We start from the raw sequence: 26,554 nt of genomic DNA, 5'->3' as shown, positions 1-26,554 counted from the left end.
CCCCGTCCACCCCCTCCAGCCAGCCACATCAGCCACTTCCCCTTCAGGGCCTCTGCGGCAGCCGCCTGCTCTGCCCGGTGCGCCCGCCCCACCTGCCACATGCTCACTGCTGGGTCTTCATTCAAACGTTCCTCCCAGGGGCCTTCCCTGGTCCTTCCATCTCAGGTAGCCCAGCCCAGCACTCCCCAAGCCCCTTGCCTGAATGATCACCATCCAACACGTTCTCCATATTACATGGGGATTATGGTTATTGACTGTTGTCCCCACTGGGATATAAGTACCAGGAGAACATGGATTTTCTCTTTTGTTCACCTCTGAATCCTTTGTGCCTAGAACACTGCCAGGCATGTAGAAAATGCTCAATGCAGACTTACCAAAAGAATGAATGAGTGAATGAATGAATGAATGAACGAATAGGGATAAAGCAATCAGAGAGGGCTTTTTAGAGGAGGTAGGCCTTTCATTGGGCACCAAAGGCTGAGGAGGATGTGGAAGAGGAGGAAGGAGGCCTGAGCAGAGGCCAAGAGGCAAGAATGGTGGACAAAATAGGGGACAGGATGATGGGGAGACAGGCTCAGGCCGGGCTGGAGCAGGGGGTGTGTGTGGACAGAGAAGGGGCCACATGACGCGGGGCAGATATGGGAGGTGAGCCGCCCATGGGTAGCCAGACTCATGCTGACCGCCAGCACCCAGCCCTGCAGCCAGGCACCCGCGGCCTCAGTGACTTGGCACACTGTCCCCCGTCCTGAGTAAGAGGGACTACCTGAAGGAGGTGAGCCCCCAGCACCCCCGCCCGCTCCACACCTGGATCTCGGTGTTGCCGCCGTCCAGCAGGCGGATGGCCAGGCCGATGCTCTCCTGGAAGATCTTCTCATTCTTGGTGCTGGTGATGAGGTCACACACCAGCTTGGTGGCCCCCTCCTTGTCCAGCCGGCACTGGGTGGCCGCAATTGCAGACCAATCTTGGTCCAGGCCTGGAGTGGGGGAACGTGCTTGAGGGGGTGCTGGTGGGGCGGGGGAGTGGAAGAGAGGGCCCAGGGCCTGGGTGAACGGGCCACCTGGAGGCATGGCAGGGGGAGGCGGTACTGACTGGTGCCCATGGGGTCCGGAAGGTCCCCCCGCGAGCTGGACTTGCGGTTCTGGAGGTAGTTCTGTAGCAGCATCTTGCGCAGCTGGTTGCCCTGGGGGGAAGGAGCGAGGCGCCACAATGACACTTGTCGCCATTTCACCAGTGGCCCAACAGTCCTGGCCCTGAGCTCCCGGACCTCCCGCCCCGGCCCGCCTGGCGTCCAGCCCTGGGCACTCACCCGGTCCCCATACTTGGTCTTCTTGAGCAGCATCTGCTGCAGGGTCCGCAGCACCTTGACGCACAGCTTCTCCTCCGACTCCATGAGGTCCTTGGTGTGCTGGATCAGCCTGGCCGGCGGGAGGGAGCACGTGCTCGGGGCGGCCCCCGCTGCCTCCCTCCAGCCACTCCCCGGCCCTGTCCCGGGGAGAAACTCCCCCGCCCTCTGACCCTGTGGGCCATCTAGTCCCCGCCAGACCCCTCCCTGTCTCGGCCGCTGTGCCCCTGCTGCCCCCTGCCCTGGCCCGGCAGCCCACTCACTTGGACAGGAAGCCCCCGCTCTCACAGCGCTGGTAGGCCTCACTGCCCTCCAGGAAGAGCAGCTCGGGCCAGTGCAGGACGTCCACCAGCACGGACAGCTCGGCCTGCACCAGGGGCTTCAGCCGCTCCTCCAGGGCTGTGATGATGTCCTGGGGTGGGCATGCCAGGGTCACCGCCAGGCCAGATGCAGGCCGCCCAGGCCCAAGAGATGACCACGGCTTGCCTGCCATTCCCCCGACTCCAACACCAAACAGCCCCATGGACTGCCCTGTGCCCTGGACCCACAGAGTCGCCCTCAACAAAGCATGGCGTCTGTCTGCTCAGAGCCTCTGGCTGGGAGCCGCGAGCCCTGGCTTTTCCCCCAGCCCCTTCTCTAGCTCTGTGTGACCTCAGGCAAACCCCTTGCCCTCTCTGGGCCTCTACAGGCGAACGAGACAGTGGACAGATGTATGTTACATAAATGGGAAGCTGCCGTCAGGAGGGAGGGGTGTCCCGACCCCCTACACGAGCGCCAACCCTGGAATGAATCCTCTCAGTCCCCTGCCCAGCGCCTGCCCTGAGCGGCCCCCAAGGAGGAGCTGAGCTGCCCAGCCCCGTCCCGGGGAGTGCGGGCAGCACAGGAAGGCGCGCTCCCTGAGAACACGCCCTTCCACGGCGGCTCCCGTGGCGGGTGCCAGGCAGCCAACCCCACCTGCAGCTTCTCGATGATGTTTTTGTAGTCCCACTGGTTGGCGGTGGGGGTGACGCGGGGGAAGGCCCGTGTGGCCGCCTTGTAGCTGGAAGCGTTGCGCTGGGCGGCAGCTGCACAGCTGGCACCACTGCTGAGCAGCGAGCTGATGTGCGCGTCCAGGTCCATGGGCAGCGAGATGGCCCGGCCCTTGGCTGGGGGGAGAGGGCGCGGGGTGATGGGCAGCTGGTGGGGGTCGGGGGATCAGCCAGCTCAAGGGGCCGGGCTCAGGGCCGCAGCACTGGGGCACAGGGTGACCCAGACCGAGGGTCTGGGGTGCAGGGACCCTCACCCTGGCCCATCCTTGAGGGACTGAGGTGCCTTCTTCCCCCCTCTTGGGTAAAAAGAGGGAGTTTCTGCCTCTGATTCTCCCCTGGCTGCACCCTGACCCCTCCCCTCCTCTCTCCCATCTTGTCTCTCCCCTTCCCAACTTCCTAACAATCTACAGGCCTCCCTCCTGCCTGAGACCATGTGCAAGCACAAGAAACTTGGCTGGAGAATGTCACCAGCATTCTCCTCTGGGGAACTAACTCAGAGGAGCAAACAGCTTCTCCCAATTGCCAAGATGCCAGTCAGACACCAAGAAGGACTTACTGAGAGCCACCTGGGAGCAGATGATGGGCAAGCTTAGGGATAACGTGTGTATTGTGGGGGCAGGCGTCCCCGTGGTGATGTTGGGGGGTGGTTGGAGCTAGCCAACCACTCACCCACCTGGCTCACTCACCCACCATGGCGAGGGTCCGGATGCAGGCCTCCACGGAGCCCTTGTGCTGCTGCTGCAGCCAGGGGCACTCGAGCAGCCGCGTGGTGGACTGCAGCAGCTGCACCACGATCGTCTGGTGCGTCTGCAAGAGGCCACACACCTGCCACTGCAGCCTGGCCCACCCTCCACACTGGGCAGCCCCAGGCCCAGGGCCCAGGGCCCACTGAGCATGGGCATGGGTGGAGGGACAGGGCCTCCAACAGCTACCATGTGCCTCTGTGCCAGTTGGAAAAAGGCACCCCCTTTCCTCTCAGCAGTGCACAACCTGCCCAACTGTACACAGCAGCCCTGTGAGAACTCCCCAAGATCCAGGCCTGGGGCTTAGAGCCCTATTGCTGACCCTTTTCTTTGTTTAAAAAAATTTTTAAATAAATTAATGTGAAAATGTGATATATTTACATAGTTCAAAAACCAAAAGGTTATCAAAAGGCATACTTTGAGAAGTCTCACCCCAACCCTTGATCCCATCACCCCTATTCTTCCACACTCTGCCCTGGGGCCGATGAGGTGGGGAAAGTGGACATAAATTACCAGCGTCCCATAGTCCCAAAGGGGTCCTGGGGCCAAACACACGTGTGTTAAGATAAACCCACCCTTGCTGGGAGAGTGGGACCGACATTATTTACCACTCTCAGAAGCCCCATCCCCACTCTAGCCCCAGCCCCTCTACCTACAGGTAGCCCCTTTCATTGGTTTCTAGTGTATCTTTATGATTTAGGTGGTAAAGCAGCTCCTTCCTCAACGAAACCTGGCTCTTTCATCCAAAGGGCTCGGGGGCTGTGAACTGGCTCAAGTCTGGGGATCTGGGAACCGACTGAGGGGTTAAGACTCTCCCGTGACCAGCCTGGAGTGCTTCTGCTCATACAGGTAAGAAAGACGTCAGAAGGCTGTCTACCTATTTCAGCTCTAGGGACACATGGTCAACTAGCCAACGCCATGGTCACCATGGTCAACCAGCCAACACCAAAGATCTCGGAGCGTCAGACTCTCCTGGTGACCGCCTTGGCTCTGCCGGCCATTGCGGCAGGCACGCCCACCTTGTCTTGGTGAGCGAGTGCTGTGCGGCGCCCCCTGCCCCCCAGGATCCCTCACACCAAGTGAATTCAGGAATTCCTGTTCTATGGTACAGTTCCCCCTAGAATTCCCGACCCACAGAAACTGAGAGGTAAAACGTTTGTTGTTATAAACTGCTAAATTTGGGGGTAATTTGCTACACAGCACAGATTACTAATACACTCGTACGTCCTTCTGCTGTATCTTTGTGCACTATAAGCAAATATGAGTGTATGTTCTTTTTTTTTTTTTTTTTTTTTAAGATTTTATTTATTTAATTTTTTCCCCCCAAAGCCCCAGTAGATAGTTGTATGTCATAGCTGCACATCCTTCTAGTTGCTGTATGTGGGCCTCGGCCTCAGGATGGACGGAGAAGTGGTGCCTCGATGTGCACCCGGGATCCGAACCTGGGCCACCAGCATTGCAGCGCGCGCACTTAACCACCAAGCCACAGGGCCGGCCCAGAGTGTATGTTCTGAGATCCCCTTCCCTGCACAGAAGCTGCGGGGCGGGCGAAGCTCACCTGCAGGGAGGTGCTGTTCTCGGAGAACGGGGAGCTGAAGAAGGCGCTGATGGTGTCCAGCACGACGGTCAGCACGTACTTCTCCAGGGCGGGGTCTGCCAGGCGCTTCTCACGCTTACTGCAGACCTGGGGAGGAGAGAGATGCCAGGGGGCGTCCGACACCTGCGCCCCCACCGCGACCCTGCCCACCACGGTCTGCCTGCAGGCCCACACGCCCACGGGGACGGACCCGAGCCATGTCGAGGGTGAAGCTCTCGAAGAGCGTCCAGATGTGGTTGCTGGTGTAGATCTCCTTCATCTCCACCTCCGTGTCCACGTAGCAGTGGTTCACGAAGTTCACGTAGGCCATTTTCACCTGGGCGGCCGGGCCGGGAGGTCAGGGCACGAGCAGGGCCACCGTCCCAGGCTCGCTCTCTCTGCACTTCCCCTATCCCTCCCGGACCTGCTGGCTGCTCCTCGGCCCACACCCCCACCACCCTCCCCACGCCTCTACTTCCTGTCCATGCCCCAGCCAGTCCCCAGTGTCCCCACAAGGACACCCAGGGCCCACCTCGGTGATGCAGTCCTCGTGTGTCACCACTGACACCACGTCCTCCAGGGGCAGCAGGGACGTGCACTTGATCTCCGTGTAGACGTTCTTGCCCTCGGCACAGGCGGCCAGCAGGTCCACCAGGGAGATGTGGTACATGAGGGGGCTGTGGTCCTCCACGCCGTCCCGGGCGGCCTTCATCATGTCGAGCAGGTGGGCCAGCGAGGCCTTGTCGTTGTAGAACACGACCACGTCGTCACCTGCGTTGGTCAGCTGTGGGCAGGAGAGGGCACGCATCAGAGCCCCTCGGTCCAGCAGGCCCTGGGCCCCACCATCTCCTGCGTTTACCAGGAGAGATTGCGACTCTGACCCCAGCCGTTGCTGACACTCAGGAAAACTCTCCCTGCCTGAGTTTTGGGGTCCCCTGGCCCTCAGAGCCCTAGGCTGATGTCTCAGGCCCTCTGCCATCAGAGACCTTGGACCCAGAAAGTGTTCCCTCCTCCCCAAAGCAAAGAAATCCCACTTGGGCTTGTCTCAGAGGCGCCTCCTCCAGGAAGGCCTTTCTAATCCACCCCCGCCCGGTTCACCCCCTCCCTCCCCTATGCTCCCACAGCGTGTAATTTAAACCCTCCCAGAGCACACCCTGCATCTGTCTCATGTCAGCGATTATGTTATTCACAGTAATATAAAACTAGCACTTAGTAATTCACATCGCTCAGCACTTCCCGCACAGGGGGGCTCGGTTATTAGGGCCCTCATCTCTCTTTAGTGGTCGCGCCGTTCTCCCCCACCCTCCACCCCTTAAGACGCTCAAGGGCGGAGACCACGTCTGTTCCAGATTCAGACTCAGCCCTTCATCCTTCACTTAGGTGTTTACTGAGTACCTACTATGTGCCAGATGCTGGGCCCGCAGTGAGCACAAAGGACGTGGGCCCTAACCCCGCCCCCCGAGCTTACACGCGACAGCTCCCCGGGTATCCGTGGTCCCTGACACACAGCAGGCGCGTCATGATTTTTAAATAAGTGATAAATGAAGGAATGAGTGTCGGAATTTTTTCAGGCCTGTTATCTGAGCTCTACGAGGCGCCTAAGTTCTATTGGGCCCCTACTTGAGTTCTGTGAGGCCCGCAGCCTGAGTTCCACGAGACCTGCCTCTGTGCTCTCCGTCCTCCCTCTGTGCCCTCTCCACAGTCCAGCACCTCAGTGCTCCTTTTGTGATCCACGACTGACTTCCCTAACTCTGGGGCCCGCCGCCCGAGTCCCCGTGTGCCCCGGCCCCGCCCTCACCTCAGTCATGACCATGTCCTGGCACTTCTTGACGTACTTGCCCTCGGCCTTGATGACGGTGTGCAGGAAGTCCAGGTACTGCACGTGGCGCCCGTGGGTGGCCAGCAGGTGCACGAAGTGCTGCAGCACGGGCTCGCTGATCTCGGAGCACAGCTGGTAGTTGTTCAGGAAGATGTGCTGCATGGTCTCCGCCTCCAGGAGCTGCGGGTGGGCGGGGTCGGTCAGGAAGGGGGCGGGGCCAGGCCCTGCCCCGCCCAGCTGCCCCACCAGGCGCCCTCACCCCCGGCGTGAGGAAGAGGTGCAGGTGCTTGTGCAGCAGGGCCTGGTTGCCGGGGTTCCCTGCGCAGAACTTCTGCAGGAACTGGTGAGTGTAGCGCAGGATCTCCATCATCTTGGCATCGCCCTGGGCAAAGAGGGGAGAGGGTGCTGGGCCACCACACGGGGAAGGCGAGGCCGGGTCTGGGGCCTGAGCCCGGACAGGTGTGGGGGTGGCTCAGGGCTTGGGATTGGGACCCTAAGGAGGCCGGGTTCAAGGTGAGAGTTGGGCCTCCAGGTCAGGATATGGAATGTGTGAGGGGCTGAGGGTCAGAGGTGGAGATGAGGCCGGAGTGGGGAAGCAAGGCTAAGGGTCAGGGTCACGTGAACATTGGGGTGGTGTCAGGGTCAGGAGTCAGGGTGAGGCTTGGGACATAGGAAGATCAAGGTCAGGCAAGGTGAGAGGTGGAGGGTCAAAGTTTGAGATGAGGTAAATTTGGAGTCAGGGGCCAGGGTGGGCCTGGGGACAGGTCCGGGAAGAGGTCAGGGTGAGGCTATGGCAAAGAATCAAAGTCAGGGGTCAGAATGAGGCCAGAGTTGATATCATGGGTCATGGAGAGGCTGGGGTCAGTTTAGGGTCAACATAGGTCAAAACAAAGGAGGCTGAGAGTCAAAGCTTAAAATGAAGCCGAGATTATCAGGATTAGACCAGAGAGGGAGACAGAAGCTGGGGTCAGGGTCAAGAATCAGGGTGAGGCTGGGGTCAAATCAAGGTCAAAGTGGATCAGGATGAGAAGCAGAGGGTCAAAGGTTGAGATGATACTAAGACTGGATTCAGGGGTCAAGGTGTGCTGAGGACAGGTCAGGGTAAAAGGTCAGGGTAAAGCTGGGTTAGGTCAGCATTAGGGGTTAGTGTGTGGTTTGGGTCGGGTCAAGGTTCAGGGTGAAGCTGCCCTGGGGGGTCAGAGGTCAGAAGTCAGGGGTCACCTTGTCGTAGGGGATCTGCAGCAGGTCCAGCATGACCTTGTGGGCATCCATGTTCTTGAGCAGCCGCTGCTGCTTCTTCCTCATCTGCTCCCCGACGCCGCACATCTTGTTCAGCCGCTCCAGGATCTGGGGGTGGGGAGGATGAGCCCAGAGCCCCTTCCTCCTCCTCAAGCTGCCCCTCCACCCGGGCCTGGTCAGAGTCCCGGCTAGTCAGAGTCCCCTGCCCACCACAGCCGAGTCCCAGCTCACACCAGGGCCAGGAAGGGGGAAGGAGGCCATGGCCGCTGAATCGGATCATCACAAGGCAGGGAAGCACTAAAAACCCCATTCCACCCATAAAAGTAAGTAGAACAAGATGACTGTGGAATGGAATTTCATTAAATTCCCACAGCTCTAAAATAATTCCATCTGGACCTTGGCAGGGTTGTTTTTAATGTGCAGGAAAAGCTGGGAGATGTCTGTTTTGAGGACCAGTGGCCGGCAGAGCAGGGAGTCAGAAGAGGCCAGGCCCGGAGCCTCCAGGGCAGCAGGCCCGCAGACCCCGTCCCTGAGGACCCGCCACTCACGCCCTTGACGATCTGGTAGTTCTCACTGCTCTTCTCCCCAGGCAGGTGCAGGAAGCCTTCCTCGTCCGTGGGCCGCTGGGGGCACAGGGGGTCGGGGTCAGCCGGGCCCAGCCCTCGCGGGGGCCCCATCCCAGCTCCCTGCCAGCCCGCTCACCTCCTTCTTGTCCTTGGCGGCGCCCGCCTCCGCCTCCTCGCCCTTGCCGCTGCCCTTCTTGTCCACCCACAGCTCCGACTTCTCCACCATGGTCCGCAGCCGGTCCAGCTCCGACTTGATCACCTTGTAGTTCTCCACGTCCTGGGCCGAGATCAGCAGCTGCACCTGGAGGTCGAGGATGGGCTTGCCTGGGGAGACGGGCACTCCCAGGTCCACTGCCTCATAGACGCCCAGTGCCCTCCCTGTTCCGGGCCTCTGCTCCTGGCGTCTCCACTCCACCACCATTCCTCTCCACTGAGCCAAATCCTACTCAGTAAGTCCACTGCCATAAGTCCATTGCCTCCAGGAAGCCTTCCCTGATGACCACAGGCCTCCCTGCACTCCCTGTCATGAGCTGCCTTGTCGCCTGGCTTCAGTTGCTCACTGACTCGTGTCACATGCTGCTATGGCATGTCACTTGTTCACTTGGACTCTGAACAGGGCAGGGCAAAGCACAGTGGCGTCACTGAATGCTGGCTGAAGAGGGACCTGAACCCTGACTCCCCCCTTACCCGCTCTGGGTCAGTGGGTAAGGGAGGAAACCTCCCTGGGCCTCGATTTCCCTCTCTGTAAAAGAGGAATGAGAGTAGTAACCACGTGGTCAGGGCTGCTGTGAGAAGTCCGTGCACGCAAGCCCAATGCTCAGTGCCTGGGACACAGCAAGCACTCGTGAAGTGCCAGGCCCATTCCCCAGGGAGCTGTCGAGACCCCGTGCCATCACGGTAACAAGACCAGTCACCTTCGTGAGGGCTGACCGCATGCCAGGCGTGACTTAGGGCCTCAGCAAAGGTGCATGTGATTGAGTTTGCGACCTGTCAGTGCTGTCCACAGAGTATGAAACGACAGGCCTTCAGGCCAAGACTCGGCCCCCACCTTTAAGGAGCTCAGCAAAGCCAAGAACCCCAAATGTGCATCTCAGCTCCCCCCGGGCTGTGAGCTCCTCCATCACCGTTCACCCCCAGTGCCCAGCGCAGGCCAGTGCGTGGCCAGGGCAGCCCCAGGAAGCCCCCTTGGGCCTCCCCCGCGCCCCCGCGGGCCGGGGTGCTCAGGCGGGGGCGGCACCTGCTTGAAGGTGTGCACGGCCTCCTGGCGCTGGCTGAAGTGCTTGAAGAGCAGCTGCAGGGCGCCCGAGACGAGCGGCGCGTAGTCGTGCATGGTGAGGTGGATGAGCACGCGCAGGAACATGCGGCCGCCCTCGTCGTCCACCTCCAGCATGCTGCTGGTCTTCCTGCAGCACAATCACAGGGCCGGGGGGCACGCTTGGCACGCTCCCTGCCATCCAAGGGGACAAGCATGCTCCCTGCCACGCACTAGCAGCTGCAGTGTCATATCTGCCCTGAGCCCCCCAAGGGATCCCCACATCCCCTGAGGTCCCGCGGGAATCCCCTGATTAAGCAACTGAAGCAGAGACTCTTAATATGGGATCCACGGCCCCCCACAAAGGGATTCACGGATAGAAGTTGAGGCCACGAACAGAGATGGGGAAAGGACTGCATCTTTATCTTACCAACCTCTAACCAAACTGGAACATTTCCTTCAATGAAAAAAGTGAGCAGTTACCTGTGACTTTGTCACCAATAAAATTCAGTTTTCCCATCACCTCAGAGCTGGGACAGAAATCTCGAAACATCGTTTACACTCATCACTACTCGGAAGTAATGGTACCAATGACACCTTGGGCACAGCTCGTTATTTAATGTGTGAATAAAGAGACACACATGTAACTGTCACTTCCGATTTGTTTTCTTCAATATTGTGATAACTGTATCTCAATGCGATTGGTTTTCTTTGTAACTTTATGTGCTTTATTTTATGAATTTAAAAACGTCATTCTGAGAAGGGGTGCAAAGGCTTCACTAGACGCCAAGGGCATCTAGAAATGGTTAAGAGCCCCTGACTCCTGGCAGACCCCCAACTCCAGCCCTCTGTAGAGCAGGCTGCATACCCCCCACCCCTCCTCCCTGCTGTGGGACAGGGGGATCTCCTTACAGTGGCCTGGACAAGTCTCGATGCAGAAAAAGGCACAACGGCCCTGAGTGGAGGCAGGGGAATGACCAGGATGACATTGGGGCCAGACAGGCAAGGGAGGGTCAGAGCACAAAGCCAGGGGGACCCCTGCCCCAGAGCCTGGTGAGGGGCTACAGGGGGAATGATAGAGGGAGAGGCCAGCCCCAGGCTTGGGAAACCCAGACCACCCCAAGATGGGGTCACGAGCCTGTGCCAGCATCACCACCCAACCCCACACACAACCCCCCACCTCAACCCAGGCCTCACCCCACTCCAAACATGGCCTCTGCCTGCTCCCCGATGCGATCCAGGTTCATGTTGGCAGCTGTGGGGAGAAAGAGGGGCCAGACGGGGGAGGTGGCAGGTCCATGTGCAGGCAAGTTGGGGAGCACAGGGGTGAGGAGCAGGGAGTCGCTCAAACCACCCCTTCCCCACACTGGTTTGTGGCAGCCCCTCTGCCCACCCCTTCCTGGAGTGGAAGTGGGACCAACCAGGGCAGGGACCAGAGCAGCCCCACTGCCTTGAAGGCAGTGTCAGGGCAAGCAGAGTTCCAGGCTGGGGGTCAGGAGACTCAGGTCCTGGTCTGGCTCAGCCTCTGACTGGCTGTGACCTTGGGCAAGGTCCTCCTCTATGGGCCTCAGTTTCCCCATTTAGGAAATGGAGGAAATGATCCCTGCCTGTCCTCCCCGCCCCCCACCCCCGTGGCAATTAAATAGAGGAAAGGCCTTGCAGATTGGAAACGTGGCCAGGGCTGGAGAGCTGCCCTGAGGGGTCCCCCAGGCTCCACCCCACTGCTGTGTGTCCCTGGGCCTGAGGACAGGGGCGGGGGCTCACTGGTGGAGTCGAAGGCGGGGGCTGTGCCGTCGGCCCCGCTGTCCTGCATGGGGAAAACCTCCACAAACTCCTTCTTGAAGACAGACAGCAGGTAGGAGATGCGGTAATCCAGGCGGACGTTGAGGATGAACTGGAGGAGCGGGGAGAGGATGGGGTGAGGACCAGCCAGGGGTCAGGGGGCCTATCCTGCTCCAGGAGGGGCGAGGTGGTACCCTGAACAAGCTCCAGCAGTCGGAGGCCTCAGCACAGACGTTCAGGGATGCCCCAGGACCTCACAACCAAAAAAATCAAGACTCCTCTCCCCATGGAGGTCCGGGGTGCCCTCTCCCCAGCTCCTGTCCCAGTGATGGGGGATGGCGCCTCCTCCCAGAATGAGGCAGAGACCCCCCTCCCAGCCCACTCCACTCAGTCCCTCTTTCCCAGGCTGGACGCTGACAGGAAAGGGAATGAACCTCCCCAGGTCCAAAGGCCAACCCTTATCCTCCTATCCTGCTTGGCCAAACAGACCCGGGGGCTCCCCAGGGGAGGGGGACCGAGGACTATGAGGGAGGAGAGTGGGGTGTGGGGTGCAGACACAGCGTCTGCAGACACTCTTGACTGGCCTCTACCCTCATGGGGCGCAGAGCCTCTGGACACACCCAGGACTCAGATCTGGAAGGCCCCAGCATGAGTCAGAAGCCCCATCCTCTGACTGTCCTGAACAGGCCCTGCCTAGACTGGGTCCCCATGGAGGTCACTGCATTACCCTTCCCCGTCCTCTGCCGGCAGCAAGGCAGGAGCGAGGGTCCTTATCCCTCCCAGGACCCTACCAGCCCCTTCTGAGGGGGGCTGAGTCTCTGAGACGAGACTCAGAACAGGGATGACTATCTGCCTCTGGGGGCTCTGCTTCAAAGGTTTTCTGCGACCGGGGGAACGTCCCCTCGCCGCTTTTACTTTCCTCACCCATACAATGGGAGAACAGAGCTAGACTCCAGTGCCCAACACATCACCAGGAGGGCTGCCACAGCACAGACGGGGCGCCCACCTCCAGTGTTTCTGATCTGTAGGACTTGGGTGGGGCCCGAGAACGATCATTTCTAAGTTCCCAGGTGAGGCTGATGCTGCTGGTCCGGGGACCACACTTTGAGAACCACTGGGCTAGACAGCCGATCATCGTGGAGCCTTCCAGTACCAGATTCTGTGATCTGAGGCCCAACCTCCCCGTACCTGCCCCCACTCTCCCGTCCTATCCCCAACACCTCCCTCCACGGACCCGGCCCAGCCACCTGCAGGATTTCCAGGATCTTCAGCTTGGTCTCCATCACCACGATGTCTTCATTCTCCTCGAACTTGCTCCTGTCCAGCGGCTCAGCGGCGCCGGCCCCGGCAGACAGGCTGGGGGCGCCAAAGACAGACTGCTTGCGGCTCAGCACCATGGTGGACATCATGTGGCCCACGCCCTGGATGGAGCGCCGCACGTTCTTGCCTGCAGAGCGGGGAGCAGGAGGGGGTCACAGAGGGTGCACAGCAGGACTCCCGGTCTAACTCTGTCTCTGTCAGCTGCAGGGCAAAGCCACGCTAAGGAAGGGGCAAGGCTAACCCAGGAAGGCTTCCTGGGGGAGGTGAGCTTTAAGCGAAATCCGGGAAAAGAAGGGAGGACCAGGGCAAAGGTGAACTGTGTGAGGAGATCAGTGAGAATTCTCATGTGGGAAATCACGAGAGCTGCTACAGAGCATGGGGACTGAGGGAACAGTGTGGGGAGCACCAAACACCAGGTGTCAGTCTCTAATGCACTTCTTGTTTAGATGAGCTTATGCTGCCTAAGGGTGTCCCTGAGGGCAATCCCTGAGGATGTCCCTGGTGGCCCATCCCTCAGATTGCCCCCTTCCTCCTCACACCCTTCAAGGGCAGGGCTGTGTCCCCCATCTGACTAGAAGCTCTCCAGACAGGCCCTGTGTCTCCCCTCCTCCATCATCATCGCCCCTCAAGACCAAGATGTGTTGGAAGACAACTCGCCCAGACCCGGGGTCTCCACAGCGTCTGGGCAGGGGCCCGTCTCATATAACGGAGGTTGGAGGGGAATTGAGCGGAAAGACACGCCCTTACAGCAGAGGCAGGAGGCAGGCTGCACAGGGGGGTTGATCAGAGAGGACTACCCGCTCTAGGAGGGGACTGAGGCCCCCCAGGGCAGGTGGTGGAGGGCCTGGGCCCGGCAGAGCCTCACCGCCTGGGTCCTCATAGGCCTGCAGCATGGCAGGGGGACCCTGCACACAGTCAATGATGCCGAGCAGCGTGCGCGTGAGCCGCAGCAGCTCGCTGAAGCTGTAGAAGCCGAAGTAGATGAGATTGTGCGCCAGGCTGACCACCTGCGGGAGGGGGCGGGGCTTAGGTGAGTGTGGGCGGGGCCAACACGTGATGGGCGGGGCCAAGACAGGAAACCGGGGCTAAGCTGGGGAAAGGCGAGACCTCTGGGAGGGTGGGCTTGGCGGACTAGGAACCAAGGGTCTCAGACAAGGGCAGCCCCACCCTAGGGGGTTACTGAGGAAGACAGGCCTGCAAAGGAGGCCACCATTGGGGAAATACGGCAGAAATGCAGGAGGTGGGAGGTGGGAGAGTCCTGCCAGGATCCTGTGACTCAGCCCCAGGCTGACCTGGTGAGTGGGCAAGGGGCTGGGGCAGCCTCTCCCAGGCACCAGGAGAAATCCCAGCAGTCTCTGCTGTCCCCCTGCACTAGCTGGGGGCACTGAGGGAAGGGAGGTCATGGATCCCACAACCCACCCCTACGGGTGACTGAGGCCCAGGGAGGGGACAAGCCAGAGCCCGGCTGAGCCCCAGCACCTGGCGCCCCCCAGCCCACCTCGAAGGTGAGCTTGTTTTTCTCCTCATTGGCGAAGGGCACGGCCTCGCTGACCACATTGTTGAGGTAGTCCTCCACGAACTCCATGGTACTGGCAAACTTGTTCTTCTTGTCGTCTCGGGAGGCGTTGAGGTTGGAATCATAGCTGGGGGTAGAGGCGAGGAGGTGTGAGGGTCCCTGAGACCCTCCCATCCCAGCCTTGCCAGGCTCCCCCACCCCCCACCCCCCACCCCTCTCACTCCTTGATGGTGATGGCCGTGGGGATCTCAGTCCAGAGGCGGGCGAACTTGACGGGCGTGACCAGCTCCTGGGGGTCGCGGTCCACGTGCACATGCAGCATCAGGTGGCAGAAGGAGGCACGCAGGTCAAAGGGCAGCATCTCGTCCGCCATGCACAGGAAGATCAGGTCGACGCCCAGCTGCTGGGAGATCTCGTCGATGGCCAGGTACTGCCGGTCCAGGCACATGCGGGCAAAGAGCTTCAGCTGGTACCTGCAGGGCAGGGAGGATGTGAGGACACGGCAGGCGGGGGCTCGCGAGGGCTGCTAGCACTTGGGCCTGGGCTTGTCGAGGACTCAAGAAAGTGGCAAAGGGACTTAAGTTAAACCCAGCACCAGCCACATAACAGAAAGGACCCAATTCTGAGTAAGAGAGGTGAAAGGAACAACAGCCTGGAATTGTGAGGACTGGCAAATCTCCCCGCTCCTGGCTAAGGAGGAAAACCCTTTCTGGCGCATCCAGGCCAGGTCTTCATGGGAAGAGGGACGGCTGGGAGAGGAGTGGAGAGGAGGGTGGTGATGGAGCCAGCCTCGGGCAGGGAGGATGAAGGCAGGGCAGGGAGGGTGAAGGCAAGACGGGGAGAGAGGGGGGGAGGGTGAGCAGCTGGTGGAGGTGCGAGACCGCGATGGAAGCGCTACAGAAAGGAGGACTGGGGGCCGGCCCCGTGGCTTAGCGGTTAAGCGCGCACGCTCTGCTACTGGCGGCCCGGGTTCGGATCCCGGGCGTGCACCGACTCACATCTTCTCCGGCCATGCTGAGGCCACGTCCCACATGCAGTAACTAGAAGGATGTGCAACTATGACAGACAACTATCTCCTGGGGCTTTGGGGAAAAAAGAAAAAAGGAGGAGAATGGGCAATAGATGTTAGCTCAGAGCCAGTCTTCCTCAGCAAAAAGAGCAGGATTAGCATGGATGTTAGCTCCGGGCTGATCTTCCTCAGAGAAAAAGAAAGAAAGGAGGACTGGAGGAAGCCTTGTTCAGCCCTGGTGACATCACGCCCTCTGCTTCCTCCTCAGAGCCCTGAGTTACTAACTGTGGGCTTCGGAGCCAGATGGCCTGGGTATGAACTGTGGGTCACCACTTACGGCTGTGTAACGTTGAGCAAGTTCCTGCACCTCTCTGTGCCTGTCTCCCCAACTTTACAATGAGGGTAATGATAGTCCCTACCTCCCGGGGTGGTCGTGAGGCTTAAATGAGTGATCGGGTGAAGTGCTTTGAATAGGGCCTGGTGTAGAGTGAGCACCTCATAAGTGTTATCTAGTACTCTTATTTTTAAATAGATATGTCTGGAGCCAGGTTTGGGCGTCTTTCAGGCCTGGTCACTGTGCTGAGCCCGGCCTCAAGGCCAACCAGTGCTCCTCGGACTCCTGAGTCGGCCTTCCCTTGGCCTCCCTGGTAGAGGCCGCACTGCAGGCGATGGAGGCAGGGCCCCAGTTGAAGCTGTTGGAGCTCAGCCCTGGCAGGACTGGCTGAGGCCTGCTGAGAGGTCGAGGGCACGGGAAGCACTGAGGAGGGGACGGAGCTAGGGCCAGGGCACCTGTAGTAGCTGAGCACGTTCTCGTCGTGGGCATTGCCCGCCCGCGCCTCCTGGGCCAGCTGCCTCACGCTCTTCTCGTGGTGCTCGTTGTTCCTGTCAGTCCACGTGAGCCACACCTCCTCCTCTGAGTACTCGATGCTCAGGTACTCGTGGGACTGGGCCATCTCCTTCACCGGCCGAAGCCTGCAGACCAACGCCACCCATCACAGGGAGTGGGGGGCCAGGGCAGGACTCCACCCACGCCCAGAGCCCTCCCTGACCATGGCCGGCCACACAGACCTCCTCCCGAGCTGGGCTCCCATGCTGCCTCCCGTGTGGGACCCACCCCAGCTTGGACCCCAAACAGACCATGAGCTTCTCGGGGGCAGGGGCCATGGCTCATTTTCCTCTGTGCCCCTCCCCTCCTCCCCACAGTGCTGTACAGAGCTGGGCACACGGCAGGCCCTGGGTACATATCTGCAGAGAGCACGCTGCCAGTTCTAGCCTGAACCCAGACGGGGCCCGAGCTCTAAGAAGGCTGGGAAGCCAGGCAGGGTGGAGCCCCGGCTGTGGGTGGGAGACGGGCAGCCGGCTTACTCGGTCTGGATGAGGATGTCGCTGTTCTTGGGGTCCAGGACACACTTGCAGATGAGCTCCTGGGTGACGGGGATGGCGATGTGGTTGGACACACACAGGTCGGAGAGGTAGTCCAGGAACCTGGGGTGGTGACAGCAGGTTGGGAGAGGGGGCTCAGAGGCTGACCTGGTGGGGACAAAGCCCACCCTCCTCCTTCCCCAGCTGGCAGCACCAGCTCCCTCTCCAAAGCTTGGAGATGGGTGTGAAGGACTCCAAGCTGCCCAGGAAGGGACAACCCATGAGCACCTAGGGCAGAGGGGAGGCCAGACAGGGGTCCAGGGGGTCCGGGAAAGGAGGCACAAGGATGGGAGCGATATTCAAAATATTTAACAACTGGATCAACAAAGGCACGGACTTTGTCACGGGAGAAGGGTCTGGAGCCTCCTGCTAGACCAGGAGTCAACCCTCTTGTTGCCAGATTGGGGCCCGTGTGGGAGGGGGCCCAGGGAGGGGCTGGGGAGGCGGCAATTCACCAACAGAGGCAGAAGCCTTTCAATATTTTAACAACCAGCACTGGCTGACTTGATCCCCTGGGCAGGGGTGGGGGGAGGAGGGGGGGTGCGGGAGGGGAGGGGAGGGGCGGGCCCACCTGGGCTCGCGGTTCTTGCGCACGAGGCTGACGAAGGTCTCCACCTCGGTCTTGGTGATGTGCTTCTCCAGCAGCTTGCGGTTGTTGTGCAGCAGGGCGGTGATGGTGTCCTCGGCCAGGATGTCGTAGCCGATCTGCGACTGCATCATCCCGAACTGCTTGGCGATGTGCTCCTGGGGGCACACGGGCCGGGGGTCACGGGGGCCCCAGGACACTGCCTCCAGGCCCCAAGAGGGGGACCCCGCCCCTAGAAAGGCAGGGGTCCAGGAGAGGAAGCCAGTGCAGGGTGCAAGAGCGGGTTTATGCAATCTGGTGGTTCAGCCCATGGTCTGTCTCCCTACCAGAGCGAAACCTCCATGGGCGGGGACCTTGTCTGTTCGGCAGGACTGGCTGCGTGATTTGTGGGGCCCAGTGCAAAATGAAATAGCAGGACCCTTGGTCAAAGGGTAAAAATTTAAAGATGGCAACAGCGAGCATTAAACCCAGCCAGCAGCCCTTCTGAGTACGGGAGCCAAGCTGTGCACCCTGAAGCCGGCCCTACTGTCTGGTTCCCTACTGTACCCCCAGGGCTTAACATCGGCCGCACACATATGTGCCTCAGTAAATATTTGCTGAATAAGTGAAGCGTGAGCGAGGGAGTGAGCGAGTGGGTGAGCCAGCGAGCAGGTGTGTGGGGCACACGGCAGGAGGGCTCGGGCGGGGTGAGCAGGCGGGCGGCCCACCTGGTTCTTGCGGTAGTCCTCCTGGGAATGCCGCAGCACGCGGTAGCACAGGCGGAACATGTGCTGGTAAGGGGCGTTCTTCTGGTCCGACAACTCCTCCAGCCGCACCAGGGGGCCCTCACCCCCCTTGTCGCGGAACGGGGCCTTCAGAATGCCAAAGATCTGCGGGAGCGGGGAGAATGAGGAGGGATGCCCCACACCTACCTGCACCCCTAATTATCCCAGGAACCCTAAGCCCCCCGACCCTGCCCCAAAGCCACCCCGACATCAACCCCAAGCTGATTCTACGCTGGGCTACCGCCCCAGCCCACCCACCATCGGCCCCGGATCCAGCCCTCACTCCCTACTCCTGGCCGGAATCCCAACACTGGCCTCAGCCCACTCTCCCCAACATGAATTCTAATCCCAGCTCGGATCCTCGGCCTGGCTCAGCATCTGGGGGAAGGGCAGAGGGTCGCCGAGCTCAGGGGTCTGAGGCTAAGGGAAAAGGCAGGCCAGGCCGGCGTGGCCAGAGCTTAAGAGACGAGACACAGGCCAGCCTCATCAATAAAATGTAATGGAATTACAAAACTGAAATAAGGTGGGGGGTGGGGTGGGGGTGAAAAACTATTCCAGAACAGACCAAAGAGACAGAACCTAATGGAATGAGAAAACCTAAAAACAAGCTTTAAAAAGACCTTTTGTGGGGCCAGCCCCGTGGCTTAGCGGTTAAGTGCGTGCGCTCCACTACTGGCGGCCCGGGTTCGGATCCCGGGCGCGCACCAACGCACATCTTCTCCGGCCATGCTGAGGCCGTGTCCCACAGACAGCAACTAGAAGGATGTGCAACTATGACATACAACTATCTACTGGGGCTTTGGGGGAAAAAAAAAGGAGGAGGATTGGCAATAGATGTTAGCTCAGAGCTGGTCTTCCTCAGCAAAAAGAGGAGGATTGGCATGGATGTTAGCTCAGGGCTGGTCTTCCTCACAAAAAAAATAATAAAATAAATAAAAGGACCTTTTGGGAAAGATAGAGCAATCTGATATGGATTGGATATTATTGCTAATTTTCTTAGGTATGATGATGGCACTGTGGTTATATAGACAATGCCCTTATTAGGAGATGCACGCTGAAAAGCTTAGGGGTGAGGTGTGCCCCGTTTTGAAATGCGTGGAAGGAAGGAAGGAAGGATGTATGTATGGATGTAGAGTTATATAAAGTCAAACTGGCAAAATGGGAATAACTGAACTCAGGCAGAGGATGTAGTGTTCACGGTACTATTCTTTCAAGACTTTCTCAATATTTGAACATTTTCATAATAAAAACTTATTAAAAAATGTTTTAAAAAGCACAAGTTCTGGACCCGACATCCTGAGTTCAAATCCTGGCCCTGCTGCTCCCCAGCTGTATGCTCGTGTCAGGTTACTCCAGCCTCTGTGTGCCTCAGTTTCCTCCCGGGTAAGAGGATCAAAAGAATCAATACACGTAGGGCACTAAGGGTAGGGCCCGGCACACGGTAAGTGCTCAATAAATATTGGTTTTTTAAAATGGGTGATGAAAAACGGCAGGGAGAGTGCAGCTCAACTAGAGACAGGAAAAGGCAAACTCACGTGAAAAAGACATCTGTTCCCTGTCCCCAGCTCCTTCCCCCAGGCCTGCCGCTGTGGGTCCCAGACGTGCCCTCCACCCCCACGCATGCACAGGCACCTGTTTGAGGATGTTCTGCTCCCTCATCAGCTTCTGCCGTTCCCGGTTGGGCTTGGTGACCATGATGTCCAGCACGTTCTGCCCATTGTTGGGGACGTCGCTGACAAAGAACACCAGGTCCTCCAGCAACTGGATGACAAATCTTCAGGAAGGGACACAGGGATTATGAGTGTGAGGGGTTTCCCTGGGAACCCCTCCCAAGGACCCACCATCACCTGCCCCCCGTGGGCAGCCAGCCCTTCCCCAAACACGGCTCACATCAAGTCACCCGCCGGCCCTGCTGTCCAAAGCAAAAAGCCCATCATCGGCCTTCAAATTCTCTCCCCAGCTTCACCCCAAACTGCTCTCAAAACACACCCCTTGCCCCCCCACCCTGGATTCTGAAGTGCCCCAAGACAAAAGAATCTCAGGATACTCCAATCTGGTAAGGAACAACAGGACTCAAACCGGGGTGTTTGGTGTGAAGGGCTCTGCATTTCCGTCCCGACTCTGCCACTTACTGGCTGTGTGACCCTGGACAAGTCTCATAACTTCTCTGAGCCTCAGTCCCATCACCAGTAAAACAGGGGTAATGATGGCTCTGTCAGGCGCTTAGTTCTGGGAGTGAGTGAGCAGGGAGGCGGGGGCCAGTCCCCACCTCTGTCTCCCCGGCCCCAGCAGCCTGCCTGGCTCCTCCTTTCTGACTCCTCGTTCATGAACTGCACACCCCAGAGGACACGGCCCTCGGCCCACCTGCGGTCATTCTGGCTGATGAAGCCCTCGTTGAGTTTCTCCACGGCGCTGGCCAGCATGGAGCTGGCGTCGTTGGCAAAGTCCAGGTCCCGGATCTCGGACACGGGCACCGACACGATGGCGAAGGCCTCTTTGTCCTCCTTGGTGGGGCAGGTGCCCAGCTGCAAGGACAGAGGTCAGCGGGGCCCGAGGGACAGCTCGGGCCCAGCCCGGCCCGGCCCCACCCCGGTGGCCCGCACCATGAGCCGGATGGGCCGCTCCTCCTCCACGTCGATGGGCACGTTGGTGCTCTGGATCCATGTGTTGGTGCAGAGGTGCCGCAGCCGGACATACGAGTTCCTGCAGGCGGGGTGGGGGCAGGGCACGGGAGTGTGTCACGGAGCGCGTCCCCCCAATGGCTTCACACCGTCCATCTGACTCCACACCAGCAGCCGTGGGACAGCGGCACTGGTCCCCTCCAGGCGAGGAGCCCAAGCCAGAGAACAGGGACCAGCAGACACGGCCCCCAGGCCCCGTGCTAACAGCTGCGCTTCCCCAGGCCCACGTGCCTTCCCGCCCTCACCAGACCCAGAGTGCTCCACAAGCCAAGCCTTGTTTGTAAACATGGGATGTTTACATCGATGCCATTCAGTGTCAATACGTGTCGGTTTCACAGCAGAAACACTCATGTCTGTGATTATGAAATATAATTACCTTTCCAAAATGAAAAACAATATGAAGCTCCAAATGCATCTGGCCCAAGAGTTTCAGGTAAGGGGTCACAGGCCTACAGTGACTCAACTAATTCCTCCGTCAGCCCTGTTGATGGGCAGACTTGCTATTCCCACTTTACAGGCGGGGAAATCGGGGCAAAGTGATCGAGTAAGCTGCCCAGGTCACACACTAGTAAATGAGAAAGCCTGAGGGACACCCGGGAAGTTTCTTGATGTTTCATCCTAGAATCTCAGGGTTAGGGGGCCTTAACAGGCAGGGCCGAGCCCCCCACTCAGTGTACCCTGGACAAACTGTCATGCAGCCTGTGCCTCTCACGCCCACACCAGCTGGGACAAGCAGCTGCTAAAAAACACTGGAGGGAGGGCATTTTGATAGAGCAGCCAGCAGACGGCAGCATGCAGCGTGCAGAACGCAGGGCCAGCCCACGGCAGGCGTCCACGGTGGTCAGCTGCCTACAGGCCTCAGAGCTAGATCCCCAGAGGGACAGGTCATGCAGGTCCCGAGGCCAAAGGACCTCAGGAGGACAGAGGAGTGGGGGACACAGGGAGTCCAGAGACAGGATGGCCCAGCCTGGACCCCTGGCCAGCCCCCTGGCAGGTGGCGCATACCCACCGGGGCACGAAGGAGTCGGTTTTCTGCAGCGTGGTGGGGTCCAGCTCGAAGAGGGAGGCAATGTCATTGCCGTGGGGCACAGCCACCAGGCGGTACTTGATCTTCTCCCCAGCGTTCCGGCGACCCGTGCGGCCCTGGGCACCCTGGGGTGAGGACCCCAGCTCAGGCAGGAGCCCCTCCCTCCTCTCAGGCCCCCTGAAACCACCCGGGATCCCACCTGAGAGGCCTTCTCCCTCCAGCCCACCTCCCAGGCTTTTGTGGGAACCACCCACCCCCCGAGCGGCTCATGGTCACTCTTCCCCAGGCCCTGGAGCCCTGCTATGGTCCTCACCACTCCTGCTGCCTTGGGATCAGAGACGTCACCCTTGTAGCTGGGGTTCTCCTGGACAGAGATACAAGATCAGGGAGCTACTGGACACCAAGCTGTGCCCACGTGACCTGCACCCCAAAACAAGGTACACACAAGGCCCTGGGAGGGGGCAGGCAGCCCCCACCCTCCCAGGGGTGCCCACCCCAGCCCCAAAACCCACGTCACTCCTAGAGGAGCCACCAATGAGAGCCCCCAGGTTCTGCCCTTCGTGGCCCCTCTCCATAGGCCCACAGATGAACTCACACACACACACACGTACACCCAAACACATGAAGACCCCAATACACACAAGCCTGTGCGTCACGGACAGACATGGAGGTTGAATGTAAGTTTCACAAGGGCTGGGAATTTTGCTCACTGCTGGACCCCTAGTGCTTAGAATTGCTCCTGGCACAGAGTGGGGGCACGGTAATATCAATTAGGCTCATTTATAGTCACGCATTTATTTGATATTTGTTAAATAAATGCATGAGTGCAGATAAGCCAGGGCCCACAGACACATGTCTGTGTGTGCAGTCGTGCACCAGGCCCACATGCTCGTGCATGCCCACGTGCACGCACAGCCTGAGCTCCAGGACGCCCATGCCCCCACGCACCTCAGCAGCCAGGTAGTTGCCGGTGGCCAGATGCTTGAAGCGGTACAGGCCGTTCCAGTGGCCAGCTCCTCCACGGCAGGGGTCGTGGTGCACCACCTGGGGGGTACAGGGGTGAGGCAGGAGGGGGAGGCTCAGACCCTAGAGAGGCCTGGGGGAGGGGAGCACTGGAGGCTGGGTAGGTGGCGCCTGGCCCCTCCCTGGCCCTTTGGTCAACCTCCCACCCTCCCACCCTCCGGGGTGGTAGGGGAAGAGGGAGGGCTGGCAAGAAGGGCCAGGTCCTGGGCACGGAAGCAGGGCTCTGACCTCCACCTCCCAGAGGGCATTGGAGCTGGTGGCCGAGGTGGCGGACTGGCGCAGCGTGGTGCGCAGGAACACCTGCAGCTTGCCCTTGTACTCGTCACACGTCAGGAACTTCTCCTGCTCCGCGTGGAACAGCCGCACCACGTCTCCCTGTGGGCGACGGGCGTGGGCTCAGGATGGACAAGGACCCTCCCCGAGGCCACCCCACCCGCCCGAAATGCAGGCGCAGCTGGCTCAGCCCCTCTTGCTCCTTCCAGAGCCGGCAAGCAGAGGGTGAGATGCGCACTGAGCCCCACCAGAGGGCGGCCAGGACCAGGCCCCTTGGCCAGGTCCTCCACCCACAGCCCTCAGCCCAGACCCAAATCCAGAACCTCCAGAGGCTGGGGCGGACATGCTCTTACCCGGGAACCTTCTCTGGCCTTCTCCTGTTGGAACCTGCCCTTGATCACCTCCCTCCCCAATCTGTACCTCTATAAACCCCACCTGATCTCTAAAGGCCAATCTCAAGTCACCCCCTCCATGAGGGCCGGAGGGATCTCACCTCCTGTGGTCTCCCCCGGCCCATGGCTGCACCTCTCCCAGGGCCCTTTCCGTCTGAATACCGGTAGACCATGCCCATTTCTTTTGCTCTCCGCTGGCCTGGAGCAGCTGGAGTGCAGGGACTGCGGCCTGTTCATCTCGGAAGCTTTGGACACAGACCAAGTTTGGACCCTGGCTCTGCTCTTATAAACCATGTGACCTTGGAGAAGCCCCTTAACATCTCTGAGCCTGTTTCCTCTTCTGTAAAATACTAGGACCTCCTTGCAGAAATCATGAGGATTATAATTTATATAATGAAGTAACACTGCACACTCCCCACGTGCCAGCCACTGTGCGAGCACTTTACATGAACTTTCTCACTAATCCTCGCACTAACGCTCTGGATACAGACATCATTATCCCCATTTTACAGGTGGAGAAACTCAGGCACACAGAGAAGGTAAGTGCGCTGCCGAGGGTCACATAGCTAGTGACAAATTGGACAAGAATGCGTGCCGCAGCTCCAGAGCCCACACCCTCATCTCTCCACCACACGTCCTCCCGCAGCGCCCTGCCACCCAGCAGGCTCTCAGTGCAGGGCTGCGCTCCCATTATCATCAGTAATGGCATTTTCTGTCTTCCCTGCACTGCGCTGGACACAGAGGACTCAGTCAACATCTGTGCAGTGAATGCATGAGTGAGTGAATGAATGAATGAACATACACAGATTGGATCAGTTACTACGGCAGAACCTACTGACTTCTGAACCTGGGCAGTGCTGGGTGAGACCAAAAAAGGGGCTTTGTACGCTCAAGTCTCACTTCTGAGTTGCCTGGAATCTAACCAGGGAGCCACGACAGATTCACTGAAACCACGCTGGGCAGCATCATGGGGTTTGGCCCAATAATGCTTCATTTTCTGAGTGTTACACAGAGGCTGGAATGTGTAACCAGGGAAGGCTTCAGGGAGGAGGTGGCACATGGGCTGGGCCTTGATTGATGTGTGGATGATATGCAGGCTTAAGGAAGAGAGGGAAAGGCTTCTGCACAGAGCATGAGTGGACAGGAAACAGCCCGGGAGCTGGCGGGGAGGAGGAGCACGAGGGGCTGAGGCAGCCTGAGGGCGCAGGGAAGTCTGACAGAGCAGCCCAGCTGGGGGAGAAGGGCAAAGGGAGTCACTGCAGGCTTCCGAGCAGGGGTGGGCAAAGTGCGCATGGTGCTCCTGAGGTGGCTGCTCTCGGCCCTGTCACCTGTCCCTCTAACAGGTGTCATGGTCAGGTGTACCTGCTGATTCCCTTGGCTGAGGAGCCCCACCCTATTCGCTACACCAAATCTGCCCCTCCACATGCCACCTGCACCCCAATAGGCTAGTTCTGAGCCCTGCAGCCCCACTTGAGGAACCTCTGAACTTTCCTCACTCCCCCCACGTTTCGGGGTTTCTCTTTTGGTCTCTCCAGCCCTCCTTCCTCCCTCTGCTCTGGTCCCTCCCAAAGTCTTACTGCGGCATTTCCCAGCAGTCCTGTCCCCCAGCAGGCTCGTCCCCTCCCCACCTGCCAAGCCCTTATGTCTTAGCGACCATGCCAGCAGGTCTGGACCAGGGCACAGGCCCTGACTCGGCAGGCTCACATCCTTGCCCAAGAGGGCACAGGGCAAAGGGCAGGAGGCCTGGCCAGGCTCCAAGGAGCAGCCGTCGGGGAGGGGACAGGGTGCTCAAAGGATCTGGGCCCACCCCAAGGTTAGGGGACGGGGGCTCTAGTTCAGCTGGGGCCTGTGAATGGGGGCCTGTGGGGCTGGAGGGAGGCTGGAGGGGGGTGCAGAGCCAGAGAAGGAGGTGCATGGAGGGCAGGGTCAGACGGAGCAGAGCTGGGTACACAGTAGGTGGGGGAAGGCAGGAAGGGGGACCTGTGAGGGCGGGGCTGGGCAGCCAGCAGGCAGGGGGCAGAGGGGAGGCTCCCAGTCCTTACCCCTTTCAACACCTCCTCCAGGTGGTCTCGGAACTGCATGAACAGGTTGATCTTCCAGCTGGTGCTGCAGTTCACCGAGTTGACCTGGGGAAGGGCGGACAGACCTGTGAGGCCAGGCAGCCCCCCGACCGCCACCGCCGGGGAGTGGGGCAGTGCTGAAGGCCCGGAGAGCGGGTGAGGGGAGGGCCAGCCCAGCCCCCATTAGAGCATGAGGAGGGGTGTCTTCTCCCAGCCGGGGTCCCAGACCCCAGCCCAGCTGCCCTGGGGCTGCCACCTGTGGGGTGGAGAAAGGGGGCAGAAGGTGGGAGATGGGGGAGCAGGGAGGCCCCGTTTGTCCAGCAGGCCAGATGGGACTGGAGGAGAGACCCTGGTAGGGAGGGGGTGTCTCTCCCCGCAGGGGTGTGTGGACGCCCCTCCTCTGCAGGGCTGGCCCACCCCCGTCACCTCCTTGCAGCCGGCGTTGTCACTGAGCTCATAATTGCTGGCATGCAGAGGCTGCCCGGCGTTGACGGGATTCAGGATGACCTTGTCCCCCACGACCACCTAGGGGACAGGTGGAGCAGGGTGAGGGGGGAGGGCCAGGCCTCCAGGCCCTCTCTCCGGTCTCAGTCTGCCCCTCTAAGAAACGGGCCTGACCTCATCCAGTCCCCACGTCAAAGACCCTACAGCAGCCCCTCTGGAGCTGTGGCCTGCAACCTGTACCAGGCCCCTCCAGCCCGGCCCTGGCCTCACATTGTCCCCGTTGCTCCGCAGCTTCCAGAAGGGCTGGATGAAGAGCCAGGAGCCCTCGTTGCCCGTGGCGTCCAGCGTGACCCGCATGGCGTTCTTCTCCAGCAGGGCGGGCAGCCGCTTGTTCACCGTCAGGTACTTGTTGCTCTTCATGTGCAGGAGCTGCGGGTGAGGCGGGGCGCGGGTGAGGTCACCGGGCCTCAGGAGGCCCCCCATCAGGGAGGGGCACCCTGGGGGGGCCACTGGACCCTGGCTCACAGCCGGATGCACATACAGTGTCACACACACAGACACAAACACGCAGACTGAAACACACGCAGCCACACGCACCGTCACACACAAACACGCACACCCAGCAGTCACAAAAACAGAAGCCAGCACTGTTCTAAATACCTTCCACCTAGTAGCTCGTGTAATCTCAC

General features: G+C 59.9%; 1 protein-coding gene across 2 annotated transcripts in view; it reads right to left on the bottom strand.

The window, feature by feature from the left end:
- Positions 1 to 26,554, bottom strand: part of ITPR3 (inositol 1,4,5-trisphosphate receptor type 3) — a 66,124-nt gene that overhangs the window by 11,879 nt on the left and 27,691 nt on the right. For both annotated transcript variants that reach the window (XR_015554099.1, XM_004424259.3), the window contains exons 5-39: positions 26,136 to 26,294; positions 25,848 to 25,946; positions 25,404 to 25,487; positions 22,925 to 23,071; positions 22,622 to 22,717; positions 21,987 to 22,037; positions 21,656 to 21,798; positions 20,569 to 20,668; positions 20,330 to 20,490; positions 19,598 to 19,739; positions 17,909 to 18,070; positions 17,187 to 17,359; positions 16,559 to 16,678; positions 15,983 to 16,165; positions 14,406 to 14,657; positions 14,167 to 14,311; positions 13,534 to 13,675; positions 12,596 to 12,795; positions 11,331 to 11,460; positions 10,764 to 10,821; positions 9,552 to 9,717; positions 8,451 to 8,615; positions 8,297 to 8,371; positions 7,731 to 7,856; positions 6,769 to 6,891; positions 6,489 to 6,689; positions 5,223 to 5,474; positions 4,902 to 5,027; positions 4,673 to 4,798; positions 3,058 to 3,178; positions 2,298 to 2,488; positions 1,607 to 1,755; positions 1,308 to 1,416; positions 1,091 to 1,181; positions 805 to 974 (exon numbers count right to left, since the gene is read on the bottom strand). Coding sequence is in view for 1 of the 2 variants with exons in the window: in XM_004424259.3 (XP_004424316.1) it covers positions 805 to 974; positions 1,091 to 1,181; positions 1,308 to 1,416; positions 1,607 to 1,755; positions 2,298 to 2,488; positions 3,058 to 3,178; positions 4,673 to 4,798; positions 4,902 to 5,027; positions 5,223 to 5,474; positions 6,489 to 6,689; positions 6,769 to 6,891; positions 7,731 to 7,856; positions 8,297 to 8,371; positions 8,451 to 8,615; positions 9,552 to 9,717; positions 10,764 to 10,821; positions 11,331 to 11,460; positions 12,596 to 12,795; positions 13,534 to 13,675; positions 14,167 to 14,311; positions 14,406 to 14,657; positions 15,983 to 16,165; positions 16,559 to 16,678; positions 17,187 to 17,359; positions 17,909 to 18,070; positions 19,598 to 19,739; positions 20,330 to 20,490; positions 20,569 to 20,668; positions 21,656 to 21,798; positions 21,987 to 22,037; positions 22,622 to 22,717; positions 22,925 to 23,071; positions 25,404 to 25,487; positions 25,848 to 25,946; positions 26,136 to 26,294 (4,938 nt within the window). In the remaining variant the exon portion in view is untranslated. The remainder of the gene's footprint in view (positions 1 to 804; positions 975 to 1,090; positions 1,182 to 1,307; positions 1,417 to 1,606; positions 1,756 to 2,297; positions 2,489 to 3,057; positions 3,179 to 4,672; positions 4,799 to 4,901; positions 5,028 to 5,222; positions 5,475 to 6,488; positions 6,690 to 6,768; positions 6,892 to 7,730; positions 7,857 to 8,296; positions 8,372 to 8,450; positions 8,616 to 9,551; positions 9,718 to 10,763; positions 10,822 to 11,330; positions 11,461 to 12,595; positions 12,796 to 13,533; positions 13,676 to 14,166; positions 14,312 to 14,405; positions 14,658 to 15,982; positions 16,166 to 16,558; positions 16,679 to 17,186; positions 17,360 to 17,908; positions 18,071 to 19,597; positions 19,740 to 20,329; positions 20,491 to 20,568; positions 20,669 to 21,655; positions 21,799 to 21,986; positions 22,038 to 22,621; positions 22,718 to 22,924; positions 23,072 to 25,403; positions 25,488 to 25,847; positions 25,947 to 26,135; positions 26,295 to 26,554) is intronic.

This window comes from Ceratotherium simum, chromosome 13 (assembly GCF_057802395.1).
Source record: "Ceratotherium simum simum isolate JZ-2026a chromosome 13, ASM5780239v1, whole genome shotgun sequence".
NCBI classification, from domain to species: domain Eukaryota; kingdom Metazoa; phylum Chordata; class Mammalia; order Perissodactyla; family Rhinocerotidae; genus Ceratotherium; species Ceratotherium simum.
Note: the sequence above shows the minus strand (reverse complement) of the source record. Positions and strands in the feature narration are given on the sequence as shown.